At 47.6% G+C, this 24,028-nt stretch overlaps 2 protein-coding genes across 7 annotated transcripts in view; one reads left to right on the forward strand and one right to left on the reverse strand.

Annotated features, from left to right (window-relative positions):
• LOC135245348 (striatin-like) overlaps positions 1-17,489 on the forward strand; it is a 46,319-nt gene extending 28,830 nt beyond the window's left edge. The window contains exons 5-18 of one of the 2 annotated variants that reach the window (XM_064318387.1): positions 268-435; positions 3,072-3,201; positions 3,313-3,505; positions 5,761-5,871; positions 7,333-7,476; positions 7,578-7,726; positions 8,743-8,918; positions 9,298-9,345; positions 10,166-10,287; positions 10,663-10,830; positions 11,261-11,401; positions 11,767-11,868; positions 12,683-12,769; positions 13,160-17,489. In XM_064318387.1, coding sequence (XP_064174457.1) covers positions 268-435; positions 3,072-3,201; positions 3,313-3,505; positions 5,761-5,871; positions 7,333-7,476; positions 7,578-7,726; positions 8,743-8,918; positions 9,298-9,345; positions 10,166-10,287; positions 10,663-10,830; positions 11,261-11,401; positions 11,767-11,868; positions 12,683-12,769; positions 13,160-13,329 — 1,909 coding nt within the window. In that variant the 3' untranslated portion in view covers positions 13,330-17,489. The remainder of the gene's footprint in view (positions 1-267; positions 436-3,071; positions 3,202-3,312; positions 3,506-5,760; positions 5,872-7,332; positions 7,477-7,577; positions 7,727-8,742; positions 8,919-9,297; positions 9,346-10,165; positions 10,288-10,662; positions 10,831-11,260; positions 11,402-11,766; positions 11,869-12,682; positions 12,770-13,159) is intronic. The other variant, XM_064318388.1, reaches the window with a different exon arrangement.
• A 120-nt stretch (positions 17,490-17,609) lies between these two features.
• vit (vitrin) overlaps positions 17,610-24,028 on the reverse strand; it is a 31,004-nt gene continuing 24,585 nt past the window's right edge. For all 5 annotated transcript variants that reach the window (XM_064318383.1, XM_064318386.1, XM_064318385.1 and 2 more), the window contains 4 exons: positions 21,718-21,821; positions 20,363-20,589; positions 19,471-19,984; positions 17,610-19,243 (listed from right to left, as the gene is read on the reverse strand). In XM_064318383.1, the coding sequence (XP_064174453.1) occupies positions 19,065-19,243; positions 19,471-19,984; positions 20,363-20,589; positions 21,718-21,821 (1,024 nt within the window). In that variant the 3' untranslated portion in view covers positions 17,610-19,064. The remainder of the gene's footprint in view (positions 19,244-19,470; positions 19,985-20,362; positions 20,590-21,717; positions 21,822-24,028) is intronic.

Below are 24,028 nucleotides of genomic sequence, written 5' to 3' on the forward strand. Positions count from 1 at the left end.
TATTCTTTGTCCTTTTTCAGAAGTATGTACGAGAATCATTCTGTCATTTTACTGAACTTTGCTGAGCTCAAGAGATATGAACGTGATTTTGAATATTATCATATTTTACATGTCATCCTCACGGGCACAATGGCTGTGCCACACCTGAGATTTGAACCTGCTGGCACAGCTTGGGGCAGCATGGGGGTTACTCCTCAGAGGCAGCAGAGAGCTGTTGAAGTGGAACGCATGGCACTGAGCCCCTCCTGTCTCCTCTCCCCTGGCCAGGTACCTGCAGGAAGTGGGCTACACGGACACCATCCTGGACGTGAAGTCCCAGCGCGTCCGCACCCTTCTGGGCCTGACCGGACAGGGGGGGGACCGGCCCTCCAGCAGGAACCCCGAGCCCATGGTGAACGGCACCGAGCCCGCCCTGCAAGCCGGCGACACCATCGGGTGAGCCGCCGTGTTCCTTACCCATAATGCACAGGGCACGGAACGCAGTCCCACGTTGTCTGGGAACACAATAAACGGACCCCCTGTGTTAGGAAACCTTTCTCTCACACACACACACACACACACACACACACACACACATGCGTTGAGCTTGGCAGATGTCCATGGAGTTTTAAACTGTACATAAATACAGTAGAATCAAAACACAGTAGAAAATACAGTACTGTAGAAAAGTATTAGCCTCTTTACCAGCTCTGCTTTGTTCGATCTAGTGGTACCCCTCGCCGCTGTGTGCAAGATCGTAACATCTCTAGGGACTCCCATATTCCTCTGTCAAAACCAAACCAAAATGGCGCCTCAGTGTTCCTGTGGTCAGATAGCATGTACATACTGGCGGTGGTCCCTGTTCTGAGCTCGCTGATCGAGTCAACTGCGCCCGAGTCGAATCACTTCACTTGTGATTATGGGATGGATCCATTTCTTTGAAAAAAGAGAAGGACAGTAATTGACTGCCAGGCGCGGGAACAAGATGAGCGTGGTAGAAAATGTTCTGAGACGACGAAGTGCCAGTCTATGCGAATGAAAAGGGAGCACTTCAGGTTTCAGTTGGAGTAAATGGGCCTGATTCACACCGTGTTTGTCTGTGGTGTGGGATTACACTTCTGCTAAGGAGTCTCCTGTGAAATTCTGCATCACTGGCTCAGGTGGCACCGGCTTGAAAAGAATTAGGCAATCGAATTCCGTATTGGTTTACTGGTGACCTGAGAATGTTTTCTGAACTTTTGATACTTGTTCAGCTCAGAATCACTGTGACTTCATACAGGAAGATTCCTGTTCATCTACCCTTTGACCTGGAAGTTGAGTTATATGCCCTGTATCACAGGCCTCTGTACAATCCCTTTAGCACAGCTTGTTTAATGTGCACATGTGTACAGCACAGAGCTCTGGGTAAAAGTGCACAGGCTGTAAAAGCACAGAGCTCTGGGTAAAAGTGCACAGGCTGTAAAAGCACAGAGCTCTGGGTAAAAGTGCACAGGGCTGTAAAAGCACAGAGCTCTGGGTAAAAGTGCACAGGCTGTAAAAGCACAGAGCTCTGGGTAAAAGTGCACAGGCTGTAAAAGCACAGAGCTCTGGGTAAAAGTGCACAGGGCTGTAAAAGCACAGAGCTCTGGGTAAAAGTGCACAGGCTGTAAAAGCACAGAGCTCTGGGTAAAAGTGCACAGGCTGTAAAAGCACAGAGCTCTGGGTAAAAGTGCACAGGGCTGTAAAAGCACAGAGCTCTGGGTAAAAGTGCACAGGCTGTAAATGCGCAGAGCTCTGGGTAAAAGTGCACAGGCTGTAAAAGCACAGAGCTCTGGGTAAAAGTGCACAGGGCTGTAAAAGCACAGAGCTCTGGGTAAAAGTGCACAGGCTGTAAAAGCACAGAGCTCTGGGTAAAAGTGCACAGGGCTGTAAAAGCACAGAGCTCTGGGTAAAGGTGCACAGGGCTGTAGAAGCACAGAGCTCTGGGTAAAGGTGCACAGGCTGTAAAAGCACAGAGCTCTGGGTAAAAGTGCACAGGCTGTAAAAGCACAGAGCTCTGGGTAAAAGTGCACAGGCTGTAAAAGCACAGAGCTCTGGGTAAAAGTGCACAGGGCTGTAAAAGCACAGAGCTCTGGGTAAAAGTGCACAGGCTGTAAAAGCACAGAGCTCTGGGTAAAAGTGCACAGGGCTGTAAAAGCACAGAGCTCTGGGTAAAAGTGCACAGGGCTATAAAAGCACAGAGCTCTGGGTAAAAGTGCACAGGCTGTAAAAGCACAGAGCTCTGGGTAAAAGTGCACAGGGCTGTAAAAGCACAGAGCTCTGGGTAAAAGTGCGCAGGCTGTAAAAGCATAGAGCTCTGGGTAAAAGTGCACAGGCTGTAAATGCGCAGAGCTCTGGGTAAAAGTGCACAGGCTGTAAAAGCACAGAGCTCTGGGTAAAGGTGCACAGGGCTGTGAAAGCACAGAGCTCTGGGTAAAAGTGCACAGGCTGTAAAAGCACAGAGCTCTGGGTAAAAGTGCACAGGGCTGTAAAAGCACAGAGCTCTGGGTAAAAGTGCACAGGCTGTAAAAGCACAGAGCTCTGGGTAAAAGTGCACAGGCTGTAAAAGCATAGAGCTCTGGGTAAAGGTGCACAGGCTGTAAAAGCACAGAGCTCTGGGTAAAGGTGCACAGGGCTGTAAAAGCACAGAGCTCTGGGTAAAAGTGCACAGGGCTGTAAAAGCACAGAGCTCTGGGTAAAGGTGCACAGGCTGTAAAAGCACAGAGCTCTGGGTAAAAGTGCACAGGCTGTAAAAGCACAGAGCTCTGGGTAAAGGTGCACAGGGCTGTGAAAGCACAGAGCTCTGGGTAAAAGTGCACAGGCTGTAAAAGCACAGAGCTCTGGGTAAAGGTGCACAGGGCTATAAAAGCACAGAGCTCTGGGTAAAAGTGCACAGGCTGTAAAAGCACAGATAACTGCAGTGTTTAATTAAAGGTACAGAGCTCAGAGGGTGTAATTAAAGCACCCGGCTCGTTAAAGGAACAGACTGGACGTGTTCTGTGCTGCGGTGTCCTGTGACTAGCGCTGCTGTATATACAGCTCAACACCCTCCTCCTCCTCCTCTGTGTCGTTAGGAAACCGGGCTTGTCGGACTCCGACTCCGTGCTGGAGGCCTTCAGGTTCATCGAAACCGCCGCGGCCGAGTTCAGCGACGAAGACGAGGACGAGGACGGCGAGGGAAGGGACCGGTCCTTCACGGAAACGGTAAGGGTCGGAACCGCCCGTCCCCCCCCCCGCGCTCCCCCGTGTTTGGAGCGGTCGGCCTCGGTTTCACGAAGCTGAAGGCCCGCGCTCATTTCCTCTCCTCTCCCGCAGATCAAGAGGAAGCCGGCGTCCTCCTCCTCCTCCTCCTCTTCCTCGGCGTCGGCCACGCCCTCCCCCGCCGCGCCGGACGCCTGCGACGACGCCGACGCCGAGGAGGCGCTGCAGGGCTTCAGCTTCCTGGTCGGGTCCGAGGAGGCGGAGGGCTCGCCCGATCCCAGGGGCTTGGGGGACGGCACGGACTGGGGTGAGTCGGGGGCCGCGGGAGGGGAGGTGGCCGGGGCGCTGGGGTCAGAGGTCACGCTTTGCCAGCTCGTTTAATGTTCCGAAGAGTCTTACCGAGAGACTGTTCAGTCTCCGTAGCCAGGTTGTGATCTAATGCGTGTAAAAATGCAACCAACTTTACGCGCACCAATGCACATAAAGCACGCGACAGTGTAGTATAATGGGTAAGGAGTTGGTCTTGTAACCTAAAGGTAACAGGTTTGATTCCCAAGTAGGACACTGCCGTTGTACCCTTGAGCAAGGCACTTAAGCTGCATTGCTTCAGTATATATCCAGCTGTATAAATGCATGCAGTGTAAATGCTATGTAGAAGTTGTGTAAGTCGCTCTGGATGAGAGCGTCTGCTGAATGCCTGTAATGTAATGTCACATACAGTACTACTGCATAGACATATTTGTTTTGAATGTAAATTGTTTTTATTTAAACCCGGGCGCTTTAATTCAGTGCGTTCAGACATCTTGACGGTATGCGGAGCCTGAAATGACTCCCAGTGGTTGCTGTTCTTCCGTTAGCCCACACAACATTCCACAGGCTTCGCGGCGCAGAAATAAATTGGCCACAAAGGGCAAACGCATTAAAGGTGGAGGCGGTTTCTTGTTCGTTGGTTTTTGTTTGTAATCGAGCAGATCCGTAGATAAACAGTTCTGCTTTTAACTGTTGCGAAGCTTGAGAGCCTCTCTTGCTCAATCCTGGTCCTCTGGCCGTACTGCATCACTCTGAACCTGAACTCCCCTGATCCCGCCACATACGCAAGAGAAGACTTTCCCACCCGCTAGAATATTCAGCGCATAACAATGCAGAAGGGGGTGTCAGTTGTGCCAACCGTAATCTATTGCGTAGGGTCGAATCGGGTCAGTTTGACTTGTATAAACATATTAAGCACAAAAAAAAACCAAAGCGCAATGTTGTGTTTAAGTTTCCCCTTTAGTCACATTAACTGCAGCATTTTGCGGACGGAGTGTAGCACAGTGGGTAAGGAACTGGGCTTGTAACCGAAAGGTCGCAGGTTCGATTCCCGGGTAAGGACACTGCCGTTGTACCCTTGAGCAAGGTACTTAACCTGCATTGCTTCAGTATATATCCAGCTGTATAAATGGATACAATGTAAAATGCTATGTAAAAAGTTGTGTAAGTCGCTCTGGATAAGAGCGTCTGCTAAATGCCTGTAATGTAATGTAATGTAATTTTGCTTTTGCCATGCGGCAGTTCCACTGTACTATGGGTTACACTGTGGGGGGAAAGAATGGCACTTCTGCTTAATGGAATGAAGTGATGGTTGGTTTCTCGCATGTGCTTCTTTAATATTAATGATTAATATTAAGATTATTGTCTAATGAAAACAGCTCAGTCTTTGTTTTGAACATCTTCGCTCTTCCTTTTCAGAAAGCGGTTCATGGTTTGTTCAAACCAGCGTTTTAACATTGTGGAGATTTTTGTTTACTTTTTTACAGTTTGTACTGTGTTTTGTCCCTTTGTTTGCCCATAGTAGTGTGTCTTGTGTCTGTCCCACATTAACCAGTGCCGCTAGCTGCAAAAGTAGCCCCCCGTTCCACTATGTCAGTTTGTGAAGAGAAATAGCCATTGTATTTTCTCTGTGCTTAATAGGGTAGCGTCTGTTTTGCAGTTATGCTTCGGCACAGCACAATGTAATCAAATTGAATAAACTTAATTTGGGCTAATTAATATTCCACTAATGGGCGTCGCAACAACGACACTGTAAAGGAGAAGGAAGACTTATTCTGCACTAGATTACACAACTTTACTGTATCCAGTTACAGAAAAAAAAAGTTTTGTTAGAGTCTGTTCTTTTGGAGGTATGCCGCAGTGGTCTCTGTTTAGAAGAACACTGGGTTTGTTTTCAGATTTGAGACACCACTTCCCCTCCAAGACTCGCTGTTCGCTAATCTAACCATCAGCCGTTTCTTGGTTCAGCAGTTTCCTTGCCCAAATAAGGCTGACCCTGCCCTATGAAACTGATGGTGAAGAGATAGACACCTGCAATAGGAGGCTAGTTTCACGGGTTCCAATAAGACCCCCTCCCTGAGATGCCACCTCAGTGGCTGTTTGAGGACACCCTGGTCATCCGCGGTTGGCCCTAGCGACGGCGCTGTGTCCATGGTGATGTCGAGCCGGGGAGAGAGCGTGCGGTTCGCTAAAGGCACCTCGCCCCGCACGGACGCAGGGACTGAAGCGTCTTGGTTTGTCTCCCCTGTTTAGAGAAGGACGAGCCGGGCCCCGTGTCTGGGGCCTGGGACGTGGACCAGGGCTTGATTACCAAACTCAAGGAGCAGTACAGAAAGGAGCGCAAGGGGAAAAAGGGGGTGAAGAGTAAGTCCACCAGGGCGGCGCCACCTCCCTCTGCTCAGCCCCACTGACCGCTGAGGGGGGATGAGGGAGAAATCGAGCGCTATGAGCATTCTCTTACCATTTCCTCTTCCTCTGCTCCTTCTGATGCCTCCCACTGCGGTGTATGTGTGTGTGTGTGTGTGCGCGTGTGTGTGCGCGCGTGCGTGCGTGTGTGCATGTGTCATCTGTGTGTCTGTGTGTGTGTGTGTGTGTGTGTGCGCGTGCTTGTGTGCGCATGCGTGCGTGCGTGTGTGCATGTGTTCATCTGTGTGTCTGTGTGTGTGTTTGTGAGTGCGTGTGCGCGTGAGTGTGTGCATGTGTACATCCACACACTCACAGTTGGATGCCAGGACAGTCATACTATTCCATCAAAAGTATATGATCTTATTTGACTGTACAGGTGCATGGGACACTTAGCATGCATTCGCACCATACCAGTGCATTTCCCTCAGATATATACAGTCACATTCTGCTTGATACAAGCCCATCTGTCATGTTCATATTCAGCCTAGTCTGATCTCATCCTCACTCCTATAGCCTGCAGGTTTGCTCATGCCCAGTTAAGGACTTACTCTGTTCTGATTAAGTTCTGCCTTCTTTATGAAGTTCATTTTGCCATTGTTCTCTAAACCTGAGAGTGAAGACATCTCACAGTCTCCTGCATTTCACCCGCTGTGCCTTCAGCAACGTACAACTACACATACCGTTTCCTACATTAACCAGCATGCTCTATTTCTAGGACTCCTGGACACGCCTGTCTGTGTGATGTTGTGCCTTTTTGGCTGTTATGCGTGCTTTGTCATTTGGATCTCTTTTTTCGAGTTTTGCTTTTTCTTGGCCATTTTCTCTCGATTTTGCACATTCTCAGTGGCCTTGCCTTTGAAACCTCACTTTGTAGCTTTGATTTCTCTCTTCTGATGCAGTGTTGAGATGTGTGCTTTCTCTGAGAGGGGGGTGAGGTGGGATGGGGGTGTTCACACTGAGATGGGCCCCCTTCACTGGCAACTTTGTCTCCATCCAGCATGGTCACCCAGTTCTGAACTCCTCGGCATCACCCCATACTTACACATGCACACTCACATCACTCAGCCATACTTACTACAGGACACACTCACTCCATCACTACAGCCACTCACATCCCCATCCTACAGGACACACTCACATACTCCCATACTTATCACAGGGCATGCTCACACGCTCACATACTCTGCATTCTTCCTGCTTTTGAATCCTTTGCCAACCCCAAAGGGTTTGACTCTTCTGCTTTCAGCTGAAACTCCTCTGTTATCTCCTTATTTACTCATTCTGTTTATTCCTGTCCTCTTTTGTTCTTCTAGCTTCCTCCTCTGTTCCAGCACCACCTTGTTTTGCTATTTTACCGGCTGACTGACTCTCCGCTCTGTATTTTAACGTGCTCTCGCTCCGCCCCCGTCCCGTCCGCAGGGCCCAACCGGTCCAAGCTGCAGGACATGCTGGCCACTCTGCGGGACGGCGAGGACCTGCCCCCCCTGCAGCCGCCCGTCAACCCCCCCGCCCGGCCGGGCACCGCCTGGGCCAGCGAGCACGAGCCGGGCCAACCCGACGAAGGTACCGCCCCCCGTCTCGCGCCTGTCCGTCACACACGGCATAACGAGCTCCGCCCCCCGCCCCCCCCGGGCCCTGCTGATTGGTTGTTGTGACGTCTGCAGTGGAGGCGCTGATGTTCGCCCCGTCGCCAGCGAAGTCCTTCGTCATGGGCATGGCCGTGGACGCGGAAGAGGACATGGAGAGCGAGATGGGCCTTGGCGAGCTGGCGGGTCTGACGGTGGCCAACGAGGCTGACAGCCCCGCCTACGATGTGAGTGGCCCCGTGCATCATGGGAGAAAGCGCCTCTGTGTATGGAAACGCCTGTTCCTCAGGAGAAACCTAAACCTAACCTTAATCCAGCTGATGAAAAAATTAATGCAATGAAAAATGTACATCTCTTCATTGCTTGTTTCTTTACTTCTGCTATTTATTTATTTAATGTTTATTTTATAGATGCATTTAAACATAGATTATTGTAGAACAAAAACCCAATGCAGTGTACTAAAATGCCACTTAACGTATGAAAAGAGAATCCACAGGTTTGGAGCATTATGAAGCTTATTCATAGAAGATGCTTTTGAGTTTAGCATCTAGAAACGCAGTAGCTGCATAGCTGGTCTCAGATCACAAACAGCCTTTCTGACCTTTTAACCTTGCGTCTGAGAGCCCTTCAACTGTTTAAATGGCATTTATTGCACCAGCTGAATATTTGCCTTGCCCTTTGAATGGATTTAGCTTTAGTCCTGCTTGTTGGCGCTCTCTTTGCCAAAAGCAGTTGAGTTTGCACTCTGCTTATACTGCAAACTATGCATGACAGCACAGCATGACGGATGTGCGTGACTGGGTGTGGATTGCGATTTTTTTTTTTCCTGTGCTGTGACTTGTCCGAATATTTTTTAGCAAAGTATTTTCATATTGAATCATATGCAAATCACAACACTCAACAACTCTATAGCCGGGTTCCTCCCAAGATTTCTTCCTATTGTGGAGTTTTTTCTTGCCACTGTTTGGGGGTTTTTCTCCCCATGGGAGCTTGCTATTTGAGGGGTTCAGGCCTGGCGTTTGTTCTATTTACTTTGTTTCTTGCCCTCTTTCTTTCTTTTTTCTTCTTCTTCTTTGTATAGCGTCTTGGTGACAGTTCTCTGTAAAAAAGCGCTATAGAAATATAACTGAATTGAACTCGGGGTTGTGTTATGGCTACATAAAGTCCTCAAGCTCAGCGTAGCTCATTTGCCTGCTTCATTCTCCGTCTGTAAAAAGTCTGTTTCTTTTGGTCCTGCTCTCAGATCGCCAATAAAAACGACGCGCTGAGGAAGACCTGGAACCCCAAGTTCACGCTGCGGAGCCACTTCGACGCCATCCGCGGCCTGGCCTTCCACCCGGTGGAGCCGGTGCTCGTCACCGCGTCGGAGGACCACACGCTCAAGATGTGGAACCTGCACAAGACCGCGCCCGTCAAGAAGTAAGGGACAAAGCCTCAACTGACCGCAACCGTGACAAAGCCTTAACCACCTGCGACCGCAACAAAGCCTTAGTGTGAAATAGCACATTACCACACGCACGTGGCATAGTGAAGAGGTCTGTTGACTTTGAATCAGTGTGAATGTTATCAACAGAGCTTACACTGTGGGCGGACGTGTCAGTGCAATGTGTGTCTGGAGAGAATTGCGTGTCCAGCGTGTGTCTGGAGAGAGTGTTGAAGCCGCCTTGGGCCGCCTTCGCCGTGTTTGCGGCGGGATGCGCTCGCTGTGAATGCGCTGCGTCTCGCCGCGGTGCGGCTCCCTGCGACGGCTGCGCTGCAGCTGTACGCCGTGTGACGCTCCGTGTTTCTCTCTCTGCAGGAACGCCGCGTTAGACGTGGAGCCCATTTACACGTTCAGAGCCCACCAGTAAGCACCGTCCTGCAGCCCGTGCCCGACAACGCACCATGACGACGACCGAGCCATGTTTAACCCTTATACGCACGCTCCCTAGCCAAGACACCAGCGTCCTGAGATTGTTTAACACAGACATTCGGTGCTCCTGCAATCAAAACTATGAGGGGAAACAACATGCTCTGTGTTTTAGCTTTATTAGTAGACAATGCACGACAACTGCACCAAATATGAAGTTTCTAAGTGCCGCCATTGTCGTTTGTCCATATAAAGCCTTAAATACTACACCAAGTACAGTAAATGGGGACGGATTGGCCAGATTTGGCATCTGCGTGAAGGGGTTAATGAAGGGGTTAATGTGCCACTGGTTTCCACACTCATCTGCAATCTTATTTTCATTTCTGTATAGTCCTTCAGTAGTTATAATTTCCAGAGGCTTCCATAAAGTAGCTAGGGTAACTCCAATTATGTGTGTACTCAATCTGTGAATGTAAAGCGAAATAAATCAATGATGGTGATATTAAGCAGTAACATGGCACGGTCAGGAGATATTTTATATGCTGAAAGCTCGCTTGACTGCAGGCTAAATTATATGCCTGAGATGTGCTTAGTGACCGTTACTCATTCTTCCAGTTTTTTACATGTAGGTTCTCGTATTATCTAATGAACATACTATTGATAAAAATTGTTTTCTGATCTAGTTAACCCAATTGTTTAATCGAGGACTCCTAGTGAGTATTAATGAAGCTGGATCTGTTAAATGTGGAAAAAAGTGTTTGAGTGGTGGTATTTATGGGGTGGCGGACGAGTAACGCTGAGTCCTCCCTGCCTGTAGGGGCGCTGTGCTGTGTGTGGTGATGAGTGCTTCGGGAGAGCAGTGCTTCAGTGGAGGTGTCGACGGTACCATTCAGAGCTGGAACGTCCCCAGCCCCAACATCGACCCTTACGATTCCTACGGTAGGGCCCCACCCTTTCTGCAGGGCAAGAGGGTGTACTGTCCTATTACATTCACCGGCACTGGCAATGCTTCCAAAAAGTGCACGTGTGCCACCTTTTCAATGTTAAACACATGGCTTTTTTATGTGTTGACTGCTGAATAAATTCTTTGAGAAGTTATTATGAACGTTTAATGATATCTAATGATCACGTTTTGTCAGCATAGCCATTTGTTTGTCTGAATATCTACAATAAAAGTGTGAACTACAATTTAAAAAAGTGTGAAACTACAATAAAAGTGTGAACCTTCCCCTTTCATGCAGTATCAACAAGATTCCACTGCTATCTTTAGCCGTGTCCAGTAGCGTAATCCACTCTCTCTCCCCCCTGTAATAGAGACCTCCGTGCTGCGGGGGGCGCTGTGCGGGCACTCGGACGCCGTGTGGGGCCTTGTGTACAGCGCCGCTCACCAGCGCCTCCTGTCCTGCTCCGCCGACGGCACGGTGCAGCTCTGGAACGCCGCCAACACCGGCCCCGCCCTCGCGGTCTTCAATGAGAGCAGGGGTGAGTGCCCCGCCCCTCGGCCATGAGCAGAACCCACTCCCTGAGCTGTCTGAACGCACCAGCCTCCTCCGCTTTGCCTTCTCCCGACTGCACTCACTTGCTTTGAACAGGGCTCAACAGGCAGGTTCAGGTTCAGGTTCGGTAGGTGCTGGCATTGCCCATTGGACTTTCTGGTATTTGGTAGATTTTGACCCCATGGGTTTTGGCATTAATTTTTTTTTTCCTCCAGTTCCTGCCATTGACAGTGAACCTAATGTGAACAATATTTTAAAGTGGTTGATTTGCATAATTGTACAGAAACAGTTGCTGAAAGTGTGACAGACAGAACATGACAAGCGGTCTTCATGATGAATGTCTGTGGTTTAAAGACAGTGGTTGTGAACATTAAGCAGGACGTTTCTTCAGGACGGTGTTTGGTTCTCTCTCTCAGAGCTGGGCACGCCCTCGTCGGTGGACCTGGTGTGCAGTGACTCAGCCCACATGGTCACGTCCTTCAGTAGCGGCCGGACGGGCCTCTTCAACATGGAGACACGCCAGCTGATCCTGAGCCTGGAGTCTGCCGCAGAGCCAGGTACAGCGCCACCCAAGGCCCTGGGGGAGTACCACCACCTGTGTTCAGAGAAAGCCCCAGAAACAGTGGCCAACAGGGCCATTATCTGGTCAATCCAAAGTTATAATGGCTTCAGGCTCATTATGGTGGCTCCTGCTCTTCTCTGTGGCTCACTGCTGTCATGGTGACTCCTCCCTCTGTCTGTGGATCATTGTTGTCATGGTAGCTCCTACCCCTCTCTGTGGGTCAGTGTTGTGATAGTGGCTCCTCCCCTCTCTGTGGGTCATTGTTGTCATGGTAGCTCCTCCCCCTCTCTGTGGGTCATTGTTGTGATAGTGGCTCCTCCCCCTCTCTGTGGGTCATTGTTCTGGTCCTCTCTCTTGCAGGCTCTCCCTGCCAGATCAATAAAGTGCTGAGTCATCCCACGCTCCCCGTCACCATCACCGCGCAGGAAGACCGGCACATCAAGTTCTTTGACAACAATACAGGTACAGTGCGCCGTCTGTTCCATGCGACCTCCACCAGGGGGTGTCGGAGGGTCAGTTATAACGGGAGGATGAAACCTCATGAAATTGATGATTCATAATTTTTAAGCCATGGAAAGAAAATTTTTTACATATTATTTTAGAATTTATGCTGCGATCTGGCAGGATACAGTGGTATATCATAAGAACTGCTAGAACAGGAGTGAGGTAAGATAGTTGTTTGTAAATTATGTAATGAAATATCAAGCTTGCAATAAAATCACACTTTGCATCAGCGTCTTCTACAGTCACAGGGAAAGCATTTCTTAATCATATTTCATAAGAACGTTCCTGGCCACCGGAATATTTATTCAACGTGGAGAAGCGTAAAGTCCGTTTATCTTTCAGGCCGTTCTTCACTCCAGGTTTATGGGAACACATCAGGCTGTCGGGGTTTGAGTCATTTTCAATTCAGTCGGTTCACAAAAGGATTTGAAATGTACAATTTTAAGTCGCTGATAATGTTTAACGGTGATCTTTCGGTTAATTTGATTGAATTTAAATTTGTTGTGTGTATTGACTGAATTTGAAATGGCATTTACCCAATTGGAATTTGAGGTGTTGTGGTGTCTCGGAAAGGGGATGCTTCCTGAATCTGGGAAGCAAGATGCAGTGTGAAAACGCAGGGCATAGTGACATGTTCTGCTGCTACAATGGCTGCATGAAGCTCATTTCAGCACTGAGGGGCTGGTAGGACAAATGGACTGATTCACATTGTTCTCCATGTTCCTGTCTGCCTGGTCGTGACTCATTGGCTGATTTCTCTTTCTCCGTGCAGGAAAGCTCATCCACTCCATGGTCGCACATTTAGATGCAGTCACAAGCTTAGCCGTGGACCCCAACGGACTGTACCTGATGTCTGGGAGTAAGTACCATCTCCGCTGATGCTCTTTTCCTACCAAGCCTGCAATTCCTTCTCTCCAGCAAACAGTCTGCATTAGCCTGTGTTTCTGTGTGCTTGTGATGAGGACTGTTCCAGCTGTGAAGTCCAGAGGGCGCTGTAGGCCATGCCTAAACTAAAAGCAGAGCCTGGAAAGTGTCATTGGAGTTAAGCTGCCGGACTGCATATTTACAGATACAATTAAAAAAACAAAGGCATGCGGTACAAAGTCTGTTATCCCTTTCTCTTTCTTCCCCCTCTCTCAACCTCCCACCCCTCTCTCTCTCTCTCTCTTTCTCTCTCTCCCTCTACCCCCCCTCCCCCCCCCTCTCTCTCTCTCTCTCTCCCCCCCCCCCACCCTCTCTCTCTCTATAGGTCATGACTGCTCGATTCGTCTGTGGAACATGGAGACAAAGACCTGTATCCAGGAGTTCACCGCGCATCGTAAGAAGTTTGAGGAGTCCATCCACGACGTGGCGTTCCACCCGACCAAGGCCTACATTGCCAGCGCCGGCGCCGACGCCCTGGCCAAGGTCTTCGTGTGATGCGGGCCGCCGCCACCGCCGGGGACCAATAGAGAGGGGGAATCAGGGCAGGGGGTGGGGCCAAGTGGTCAGGTGACCCCCACTCCCACCAATGGGCTGTTTCCCTCTCTGCTCTCCACTGGCCTGCCGAGCTGTGCCGGTGCCGAGGATCAGGCTCAGCTCAGGGAGGGACCAGGACGGCCGGGTGGGGGGTGGGTAAAACCAAGAGGGGAGGGGTACCTCCATCCAGGCTGGCCTGGGTGTGACCGGGCATGGCCAGATGTGTTGCTCAGTGTCACTCCCCCAAAGACAGGCACAGACTGTTGATGTTCTCTATTAATCAAGGGGTCTCTCTCTCTCTCCCTTTGTCTTTCTGTCTCTCTCTCTCTCTCACTCTATCCCTCCCTGTTTCTCTGTCTCTTGCTCTGTCTCTTGCTCTCTCACTCTCTCTCTTTTTCTCCCCCTCCCTTTTTCTCTCTCTCTTTTCCTGGAAGGCTCCTCTGATTTGGTCTTAAGTGAGGGTGATGGGAAATGGGGATGATCCTCTCAGATGGTGTGCTGCTGTGCTCTCGCTCTCTCTCGCACGGGGCGAGGTTCGACTGTCCCTCTCTGGAGTTGGTTTGAGACCCCCCGTCTCCCCACGGCTGCCTTCGCTTCCCTTTTAAAAAGTTTTAATGAAAATGTGCCTTCGCTTCGGATGGGTCTGCAGAACAATCTTTTACCAAGCTTTTTTTATTTTTAATTTAAGGCGGAGAGTTCAGGTATCGTAAAATACCATATGTCAAAATTTATGTGTACAAAATTTGTGATCGGGCTTTGGTCTTAAATTTTAAGTATGAGTTCATTTAAATGTCAGTTAGACTGTAGAACTCCAAAGGTTGCTATCCACTGGAAGGGAGGGGCTGAACGTTTCAGAATGTGTACTGGCTGGTAGTGGTCTGTCCACTTTGGTTCTGCAGGAAACAGGAAGTGCAGACTGAAATTCATCTCAGTCCTTATAGTACTACAGTATACATGAGAACTGGCAGTTTGAATTTAGAGGTTCCCTATTGCATTGTCGGTCACAACTTTTTGTGGGTCCAGTATTGAAATATTGCAAGTTGAGAAAACGATTGTTGAAAAGAAAAGGTTGAAATAGTACTATTGTCGTATTCTTGTTTTCATAAATGCCCCTGATTAACCCAAAAGACTCACTGTAAGACTTGGTCCTCTTTCATTAGTTTTAAGTGTAGCCAACTCTATGGTAATCGCATAAACGGTTTTTTTGGCCCAGATGCTGAGCGGAATTGTGAAGCCAACCTTATCGTACATTCAGAGCCTCTCTGGTCTCCCGCCATTCCCAGAATAACAACGGGAAGTGCATTTTCTCACAGGAAGTGTATCAACGCTAATGACTGCATCTCTCACTGCTGCTATTTGCCGTCATTATGCTGGGGTCTCGGACTCGTTTCGTGAAACCAGGCCAAGTGTGTAAATACTGCAATAATACAGCTTGCAGGTCGGAACGTGAACTCGAGTCGAGGTGCGGCCGTCGAACATTTAGCTCAGTCCAGTATCCGGCTGAAGTTTAATTCTTTTATAAATAAAAGAATTCGACAGACGAACATGCATCATGTCTGCTCTAGTTTAACTCATTGTAATGTACACTGTGCTTCACGTACTGTACTCGTGGTAAGAAATTATATAAAAGCCAGTTTTCCGTGTCCCTAGACAAACTGCGCCAGAGCTGGTTTGCAGTGATAAATTTTATTTCCCTTGATACTTAGTTAAGCCAAAAAGATCGACTATGACGAAAGCTGATAGCATAGAGTCTTAATGCGTGGTAGAAGAGCGATGTCTGTGTCTCCTGTGGCGTTTGATAGATAACCCTTAGCCACAAGGACACCGGTGCGCGAATCAACCGGAGTGGCAGAAAAGTCGGAGAAAGATTTTTTACAGAACTTATTGCACTGTACCCTTAAATCAGAGTGCTGTGTATTTATTGTGCCATTTCTAAATTGGTTGAAAATATGCAATGGCTAGCCGCTTGTAACTTTTGTACTTTATGTTCTTTTGCTTGTCTAAACATATGGGTAGTACCGCCTGTAGATATTAATTGCTGCTTGTTACGGAAATATGAAAAATGGAAGTATTTAGTTCCATTGTTGTCCCCCGTGTGACTGTAGCATCCTCAGGGGTGTGGTCAGGAGACGCAGTCTCAGAGTTGTCCCTCAGAGGAAAGAAAGCACATGTAGCAATTAAATGTTGCTCCGTATGTAAAATTTAAAAACATTGTTTTTTTTGTTTTTTTTCTGTGGTTACTTGAATCTCAATAATTAAATATTTGGGATACTACTCGTATTTTGCAGTATGGTTGCAGATTTTCTTTTTTCATTATTTGATGTAGAAGCATAAAAACCGATGGTGTGCAGAGAGTTAGTTTATTTTTTAGGAGATATCGTTTGTACAATGCGAAGACCAGGGAGCGTTAAAGAGTCTGCCCTTCACTTAACTGTCTGTGTGCCTGTCTCTCAAGTGATGACCGTGTGTTTGTATGCATAGTAAAAAAAATCTTTAAATGAGTTTCTGGGGTTTCAGTTCTTATTTTTAAGTAATTTGGGGGGAAATTTAGTTTTATATTACGGAATGATCTATATATACAGTGAGCTTTTGGGACAAAGACTTTTTCTTTTCTCTTGATTTTCTCTATATGTAGTCAAACAATTCACATGTGGTTATTTTATTAAATTATATTTTTATACATTTTGGTTTCACTGTGTAGAACTTATCATACCCCCCCCCCCCCCCTTTTTCATTGTCTTACTGTATGAAGGATGAAGTGCTGGCCAATGAGTTTGGAGGCATTTGCTTGAACTTAAGCAGATAAAATGCTTCTACACTTTATAATTCATTCTGCTGCTGCTATCAGCAGTTACATCATCAATGAAGGCAAATGAGCCAGTATATGTGGCAACCATACTTGCCCAAACCATAACCACACCTTAACACCCCAACACACCTGACTAATCAGAAACACATGTGAAGCCATTTGTCCCAAACATTATGGTGCCCTGAAATGGGGGGACTGCATTAATACTGCTTGTAATTTCTACATGGTGAAACCAAAATGTATAAAATACCCTTTACTGAAAGTTGAGAATCTGCACTTGAGAAACCACATGTTCATTATTTGATTACAAATATAAAACTGAGCCAAATCAAGAAAGAAAACATTATTTGTCCCAAACAGTATGGAGCTCACTGTGAGTGCTGTGTGTGTGTGTGTACATGTATTACTATCTTTGTGAGAACCAAATGTCCCCACAAGGATAGAAAGATGAGGAAAATTACACAAGGTGGGGAGCTTTTGCTGGTCCCCACAAGTTCAAGAGGCTGTTTTAGGGTTAGGGTTACAATTAGGTTAAGGGTAGGGTTAAGGTTAGGCATGTAGTGGTTGGGGTTAGGGTTAGAGGTAACGGAATGAATGTAAGTAAATGGGAAGTCCTCACAAGTATAGCAATACAAACGTGTGTGTGTGTGTGTGTGTGTAACATCACGTGGTGTGAAGTGGCATCAGGTGTGTATCTTGTGCAGGTTATTTCTTGTCGTTCAGCACGATGCTAGCTGTCCGTTAGAAGTTTGCGCGCCCTGCTGATCAGAGACCAGAGGAATGAAATCCTGCCACTGAAAGGTTAAGGTCTGGTTTAGGCACAAACTGTGGAAACGACGCCCCAAGAATGCCTCCGCGGTGGCCGCCTGACTCATCTTGAAGTGCCAGTTTGACAAAACAGGAACACTGTCTGGGCCCCGTTTCCAAATGCGGACCTGCGCAACCCTCGGCTAGCGTCCGGAGTGCAAACTGAAATGGAACGACTGGAATCCACCGCAAGGCCCGGCGAGAAGCTTTGCCGATTACCGCGCATGCTAACAACGTTCCTCCCAGAAATGGGATTTTAAATAAAAGCCGCATACACATACATAGAGTTTGGGGATATGCCAAGTCTGCCTATTATCGTTTGCTATTATAAAGTTCAAATGTAAAGAGTTCTTAAAGATTGCGTGTATTTGATAAACATGTTAATTTTCCTGTACAGATCTTATAATAGTTTATTGTTTTTTTCATGATGTATACTTTTTCCAAATGGGTGAGTGAAAGATTTATCAATGACAAAGTAATAAACTTTGACAAGCTATATTTCAAATATGCTTACATTATTTACACTGTGGTTGTGTGTGCGTGTGTGTGTGTGTGTGTGTGTGTGCCTGGGAGGGGGTATTTTTAATAATGACACTGCTGAAACTGCCTTTTCAAGGCACATAAATGTTTTCAGAAACTTTTATTAAAAATTGCAATAAAATATTGATCAAATATGTTTAGCATCTTTAAAAAAAAACACAAGCAAAAGGTTTTGAAGATGTATATGTACAAACAAAAACAGAGGAATGTTACGTAAATACATTGACTACATAAAAGAGGCACATCTGTCTCATCAACAGATGGGGGTAAAAGGCAGGATATAAAGAAAGAAGACCAAAATCACTTGTGCGAGGAACATTTTTTGTTTAAATACGAAGTTTGTGTTTATAGTTTTTCTATGAGTAAGAAACCCCCTATTGAAGTCCCCCTCTGTTCTATAGTTCATGGTACTGCAGATTTGTTCCCATTGGACCATACTTGTTTAAACCCCGTACACAAGCAATCCGTTTGCTTGCACAGTTAATTGTGATCGCAGTACACACTCGTTCGTGCATTTTTCACTAAACTATAGAACAGCAAATGTACGTGAAGTGAAGTTATATTGGTCGCGTTATGAAAAACATACTACAGCGGATTATTTCTGCGTTTCTGCTCTCCGTCTTGTAGCAGAAGAGCTGATGGTATGATCGCTTTGCCTTGTTTGTCACAAAACTGACAAATTGGGCACGCTCACTTTGGATCAGATCCTCTCTGTGGAATGGATTTGGGCCCTGCTCGACACAAACCCATCAGCAGAAGTGCTATTCGTGATTATAGTGTAATCTGTATAATAAGTTTTCTGAGCAGCACGTCGACTAAAATCTTGACTTCCCGGGTGGGGAGATTCAAAGTCCACGGTGATGGATACTTTGCAGCCAATAGATCCTGCTCTTACTCCATTCGTTTTTGAACTAAGTTCCAGTCTCTTGCCTGCTTATTCTGTTATTTTCTTAAAAGCTTGACTAAAACTGCCTTTTACTGAGATTCAGTTAGACAAAGAAGCCCCCTCCAACTGTTAGAAGGAAAGTATTATTGATATACAAAGATTTATTATAATTATTTTTTTTAAATATCTGGAGGAAATATTTGTTGGGACTTTTTACATGAAAACGGCCCTGGCCAAAATGGCACTGTGCATTGCCCCGGCTACAATACCCCATTAACGCTTTCCAGCTTTCCCTGTCAGCTTGAAGCCCATTGGAGAATGCAGCCTCATACTTTACACGATTATCACACGCTTATTTTCAAAGCGTTTCCTTTCCGTTTTAGATCCACATCTGCAACCTTTGTCTTTTAAGTGAATCCAACTCAATTCCTTGGAACCCACTCCGTTGTTTCAGAAGTGAGGCCAATGATATTAATTAGGGAGCAGTAGGCTTGGTGTTGGCCCACTGAACTTCAGTAATAAAATAGCACCACCTCTCCTTTGAAATCTTGATGGTACAGCACCATGGCAACCCACTCCCACCCCCCTAACCGACCCCGTCCCCCCGCCCCACACACACACCGCCACCCGCAGAAGTCAGTCCCCGGACCCTGTTCAGTTCCGGGGCTGTGAGTTGAACTCCTGGCAGATGTTGTGGATGATCTTGGGCACAAACTTATAGAGGCTGTCGAACTCGTCCACGAAGAAGGAGTGCTCTTTGTCCGGGTCGGTGGCGATGTACTCCAGCTCGTCCTGGGCCGCCCAGGCGATGCCCACCGAGTAGGCGATCACCCCTGGGTACGAAGAGAGAGGAGAGATCCGCTCAGAGAACCGCCCTGCTACACTCATCAGTTTTACCCCCACCTCCTCCCAGCCTGGAACAGTCTCAAAGCCAGGGAGGCAGGTTCATTCATCTTCACCCACGCTAACGAGTAATCTCTGTCATTTACGCCGAGGATCATGGGAAGGTTATGCTAATGAGCGGTCATAAGGGCGCCCCCCCCGCCCCCCCCCAGCTTACCCGTGCGGTGTACCGCCAGCGCGGGCGCCCGGACGTCGTCGTAGGAGCGTCCGTCGGTGATGACGATCATGATCTTGCGCTTGTTGGGCTTGGACTTGCTGAAGAGCTGCTCGGAGGCGTAGGTGATGGCGGCGCCCGTGCTGGTGCCGCCGCTCCAGTAGTTGATGCGCTTGATGGCGTCGAGCAGCTCGGCCTTGCTGTCGTACTGGCCGAAGGCGAACTCCAGCCGCTGCTCGTACGTGTACTGCACCGCGCCCACGCGCGTGTCCGTGTCCGAGATCTCGAACTCCCGCGTCACGTTGGCCACGAACTCCAGCACGGTGCGGAAGTTTCCGGTGCCCACGCTGCTGGAGCCGTCGATGACGAAGGCGATGTCGTTGGCGTTCAGGCAGGTCTTGCTGCACACCAGCCGGTCCGTGTCGCACACGCGCTTCACCAGCGGCTGCACCGCCTTCCGCAGCGCGAACCAGCTGGAGACCGGCAGCGAGTAGAACCCGTTCGTCCGGCACACCGCCTACGGCGGGAAGCGATGGAAGCGGAGAGAGAGAGGAATGGCGGGTCATATTTTCACATTAAAATACTTTTAATGCCTCAGATAAATTAACTGTAAATAAATGTCTAGCTCCAAGTTGCATTGGAATTATTAATGTACTCCTAAAATCATCCATAGTTAATTGTCATGGCGTCGCAGGCGTATACCACACAAACGTGCTAGCATAATGAATATTTTTAAAGATTAAACATACCGCTGTAATACTAATTCTGCATTCTTCAAATTAATATATAGTGAGAGATTAACAGTGCCTTTGAGTAGCATACATATTATTCATCTACCTTAAAGTAACTAAGTGACAAGACGACAACCAAAGTGGCCACGCCCCTGGAACGGTACCTTGTCCACGAAGTTGGCCTCCACCACGTTCTGCTTCTCGTTCTCATCCGGACCCTCAATGGTGACGAAAAAGATGTTGATGCCGGACTCCCTGGCCAATCGGGAGGCCTCCTCCACCTTGTCCGTGGGCCAGCCGTCCACCAGCACCACCACCACGTTGGGAGCCCCGCCCCTGTTGCCGTTGGCGTCGCTGAAGTAGTGCTTGTTGATGTAGTACAGAGCCTTCCCTGCAGGGCGAAGCGGCAGCAGAAACAGGAAGTCATGCACGCGGAAAGCTACTGGGAAAGAGAAACAGGGTCGCTAGATAGAGTAAGCTGCTACCGCTTAACTTCAGGGGGTCCAGAGAGGAAGTGGGCTAAAGAGGTCGGATAAACCAGTGAAAATAAAAAAAGCAGGCAGCTGGCATGATCCCAAAATGTGGACATGCAAAAAATGAATTTGAGAAAAAGACCCCATTTGTGTACGAAATGTGGGGTAACATGGACAACCAATCACATTTGGTGGGAAAGGCTTTTGTTTTCATCAAGAGCGCGGTTATGGATGTACCATTGATGTCCTGCAGTCGTGTAAAAGTTTCCGCTTTGCCAGACTGTCAGTCTCGGTTATGAACCGACATTAACATTTAAACGAGGGCGATGAATAATCTATTAGGTCGTTATGTGGGAGGCGGTTATGTGGGATTTTACTGTCTGAAAATTCCATTATGTTTTTAAATTACATGGCAGAAGTTTCGGAAGTAATATGGGTGGTACACCGTGACTGATTTATTAGTGAAGAGATTTTGCCAATGTTCATGCAAGTCAATTGGAGAGAATTACACAAGCAGATTACACAAGTATCTGGCAACACTGCAGAAATTCTTCCCGAATATGCATTCATATATTTGAAGAGAAACAAAAAGGCCCTGTTTTCCAGACACATCCATAAGGAGAGGCCCTAGCTCGCCACTGCATCTGTAATCTCCTACTTTGTCTTCCTGTGAGTGCATATTAGCTGATGACACCTGCAAAATGGCAAGATAAATTGAACGCATGCCTAAGTGTGCAGGTCCAGGCATTTCTACTGAGCAAATCTTTCACATTGCCTGCTGTTACATTGCTTTCAAAGGCCAGTGAATTGCTTATTGACAGAAGAAAATCCATACATGATATGACAAACCACGCTCCATATATGTCTGTCATCAGAGGGAAAGGAGTTCACTGTATTTTGTAGATTAACTTTGGAACACTAAACTAAAGTCATGGAATGAACCTGCAGAAAATGTTCAATTAAAGGCCATAAGAAAGGAAGAGAGTGCAGATTCCAGTTCTGGTGGAATGTTGATGACATCAGAACTGACAGCAGCTGCCACTCACCTACGTTGGACAGCCCCCCCTTCTGGACAATCTTGTCTATGGCAGGTTTCAGGTCTCTGGAGCTGGAAAAAGCCTTCAGACTGATCTCAGTTATGGCGTCGTCCCTGTTGCCAAGTAAAAAAAAGCAACAGATAGTAGAGTATTGTCCCCTTTGCTAAAAGCAGAGGGGTACAACATCTCAACGCATGGATTTTGAGGGCGCTCAAACTCTGAATCTACCCCTAGAGGGCGCAAGCCTGAATCACTTCACAGCGCCCACAAGCTTGGAGCAAATCCAAATTCATATCAACAGCCACAGCCTCACCCAGTCATTATACATCCACGTTTTATTATTTTTTTAGTTGTCTTATAAATACTTTTGAACTGCTGTTGTTGAGCTACAGCCAGTGAAAGCAGATAATTTAATCTGATTTGACTATCCTGAACTTCCTTCTGATAAGTATATAATTTAAGATTTAAAATAATGACCCACATGCAGCAGATCCCTTTGGTTCTCATTAATTCCTACTTAAATCCTTTAGGTCATATGAAGCAATGAAAAGGCCCCCACAGCAAGCTCAGATGTAAAAGATGCTAACTGTGTTAGCAGCGCCGTGTTAAAAGATGAGTTTGAAAATAAATAAAATTGCCTGGAGGCACACGCGGAAAGAGTCAAATCTACTTTGAAAAAACATCCCAGTGGAAAGAAAAACACTCAAGCGGCGGTGAGAATGAACTCCCCGATGGGAAGAAACCTCAGGAGGAATCTGGCTATGGAGGAGGAGCCCGTTCTCCGCTATCCGGCCCGGTAATAAGATGGAATGGACGTTACCAGAAATGTAATGAGGGCTGTAGCAGAACAAATGATAAAAATGGCTGGGCGTATTACCGTCAGTGGCAGTTAATTGGCTGGTAGAACAGGCAGTCCGAGCAGAGAGACGTAATTCAGTGGGGCTGTACGGCAGCCTCCTAATAGCTCATTTTCACGATAAAAATGAACAACATTCATTTTTATCATTCTGGTATTTCACAGGTGTTTTACAGCAGAGCCATGGCTGATCTTCCTCGTCCACTGACTTCAGTTAATTTTGAGTTGTGGCCTCGCACAGACTTTTTGAAGAACTGATCTCATCAAAAAATCTCATATATTCTCTTTAGTAAATCGCTTGTATAATGAAACTGGACCAGCACGCAGTCTTTGGAAAGCCTTTGTGCACACTTAAGTAGAAATCATCCGTGGACAAACAGAGGTTCATAATCAGTTTTCCACCTCCTCTGAGTGTACTCCCTGGTTGCCATGGAGAAAGCGATATAAAGAAGAGGTCAGTGAGGAAGCCATGCTTCCGCTGCCATCCCCCCACCCCCCACACCCTACCCGCCACCACTCCTGCCCCACACCTGACCCCCCCCCCCCACAGTGTGCTGGGAGCTGTTGGGTCTGTATCCGTTTGTCTGGCTGCCTCTGACACACAGCCGTGGACCCCCGGGGGGGGCCTGGGGGGGCCTTTGAGAGCAGGCCTGCACAGGCCCCCCCGGCCCAGCTGTGCTATTCGCCGCCGTTCCCCTCTCCCAATGTAAGCGAACAAGCCCCGACAGCACCCCACGCCGAAGAGGAGGCAAGCCCTGGCCCCACGAACGCCAAGCGCGTCTCCCTCTCTCTCTCTCTCTCTCTCTCTCCCTCTCTCCCTCTCCCTCTCTCTCTCTCTCTCTCTCTCTCTCCTCCCCCTCTCTCTCTCTCTCTCTCTCTCTCCTCCCTCTCTCTCTCTCTCTCAGCGCGATCAAACGCCTCGCTTTTATTCACAAACTGACTCACGGGGTTATTCAGTCAGTGCCCGGGAGCAGGTGTTCGGTGAACACAGGGGAACCTTTATAAGTGTGAGGTGTGTGCAATAGGGGTGTATCCAAAACTGAATGCCCTATTCAGAAAGGCGCAGGTTATGTGTGCGTTTAGATTTTTTTTTCCTTCCTGAAGTTGAAGGATGACATTCGGAAGATTTTCTCTTTTTTAATTTGCTGGTTTTTTTAGTCGTGGAAATCCCATGTTACTCCAGAAAAGATTTTGTGATTCACACAAACAAAATTTGCATTAGATGGAAGCAATTCATACTTTCCAGTAATAAAAATAAATTAACTGTACATCTCCCACTATAACTGTATTCTGGGGCTACAGCGATGCATTTAATAATTCCAAGAACTTATTACAATTAAAATGTCTATTTTTACTCCACTTTTATGAACATTTCAGTTCTGAACAATGCCCATTCCTGATCAGTTTCTATCTCTGAAGTTCCACTGTATTAGGGGTCTAAGTGGAGGGTCTGCTTCAGACACA

Source organism: Anguilla rostrata, chromosome 18 (genome assembly GCF_018555375.3).
Source record: "Anguilla rostrata isolate EN2019 chromosome 18, ASM1855537v3, whole genome shotgun sequence".
Taxonomy (NCBI): domain Eukaryota; kingdom Metazoa; phylum Chordata; class Actinopteri; order Anguilliformes; family Anguillidae; genus Anguilla; species Anguilla rostrata.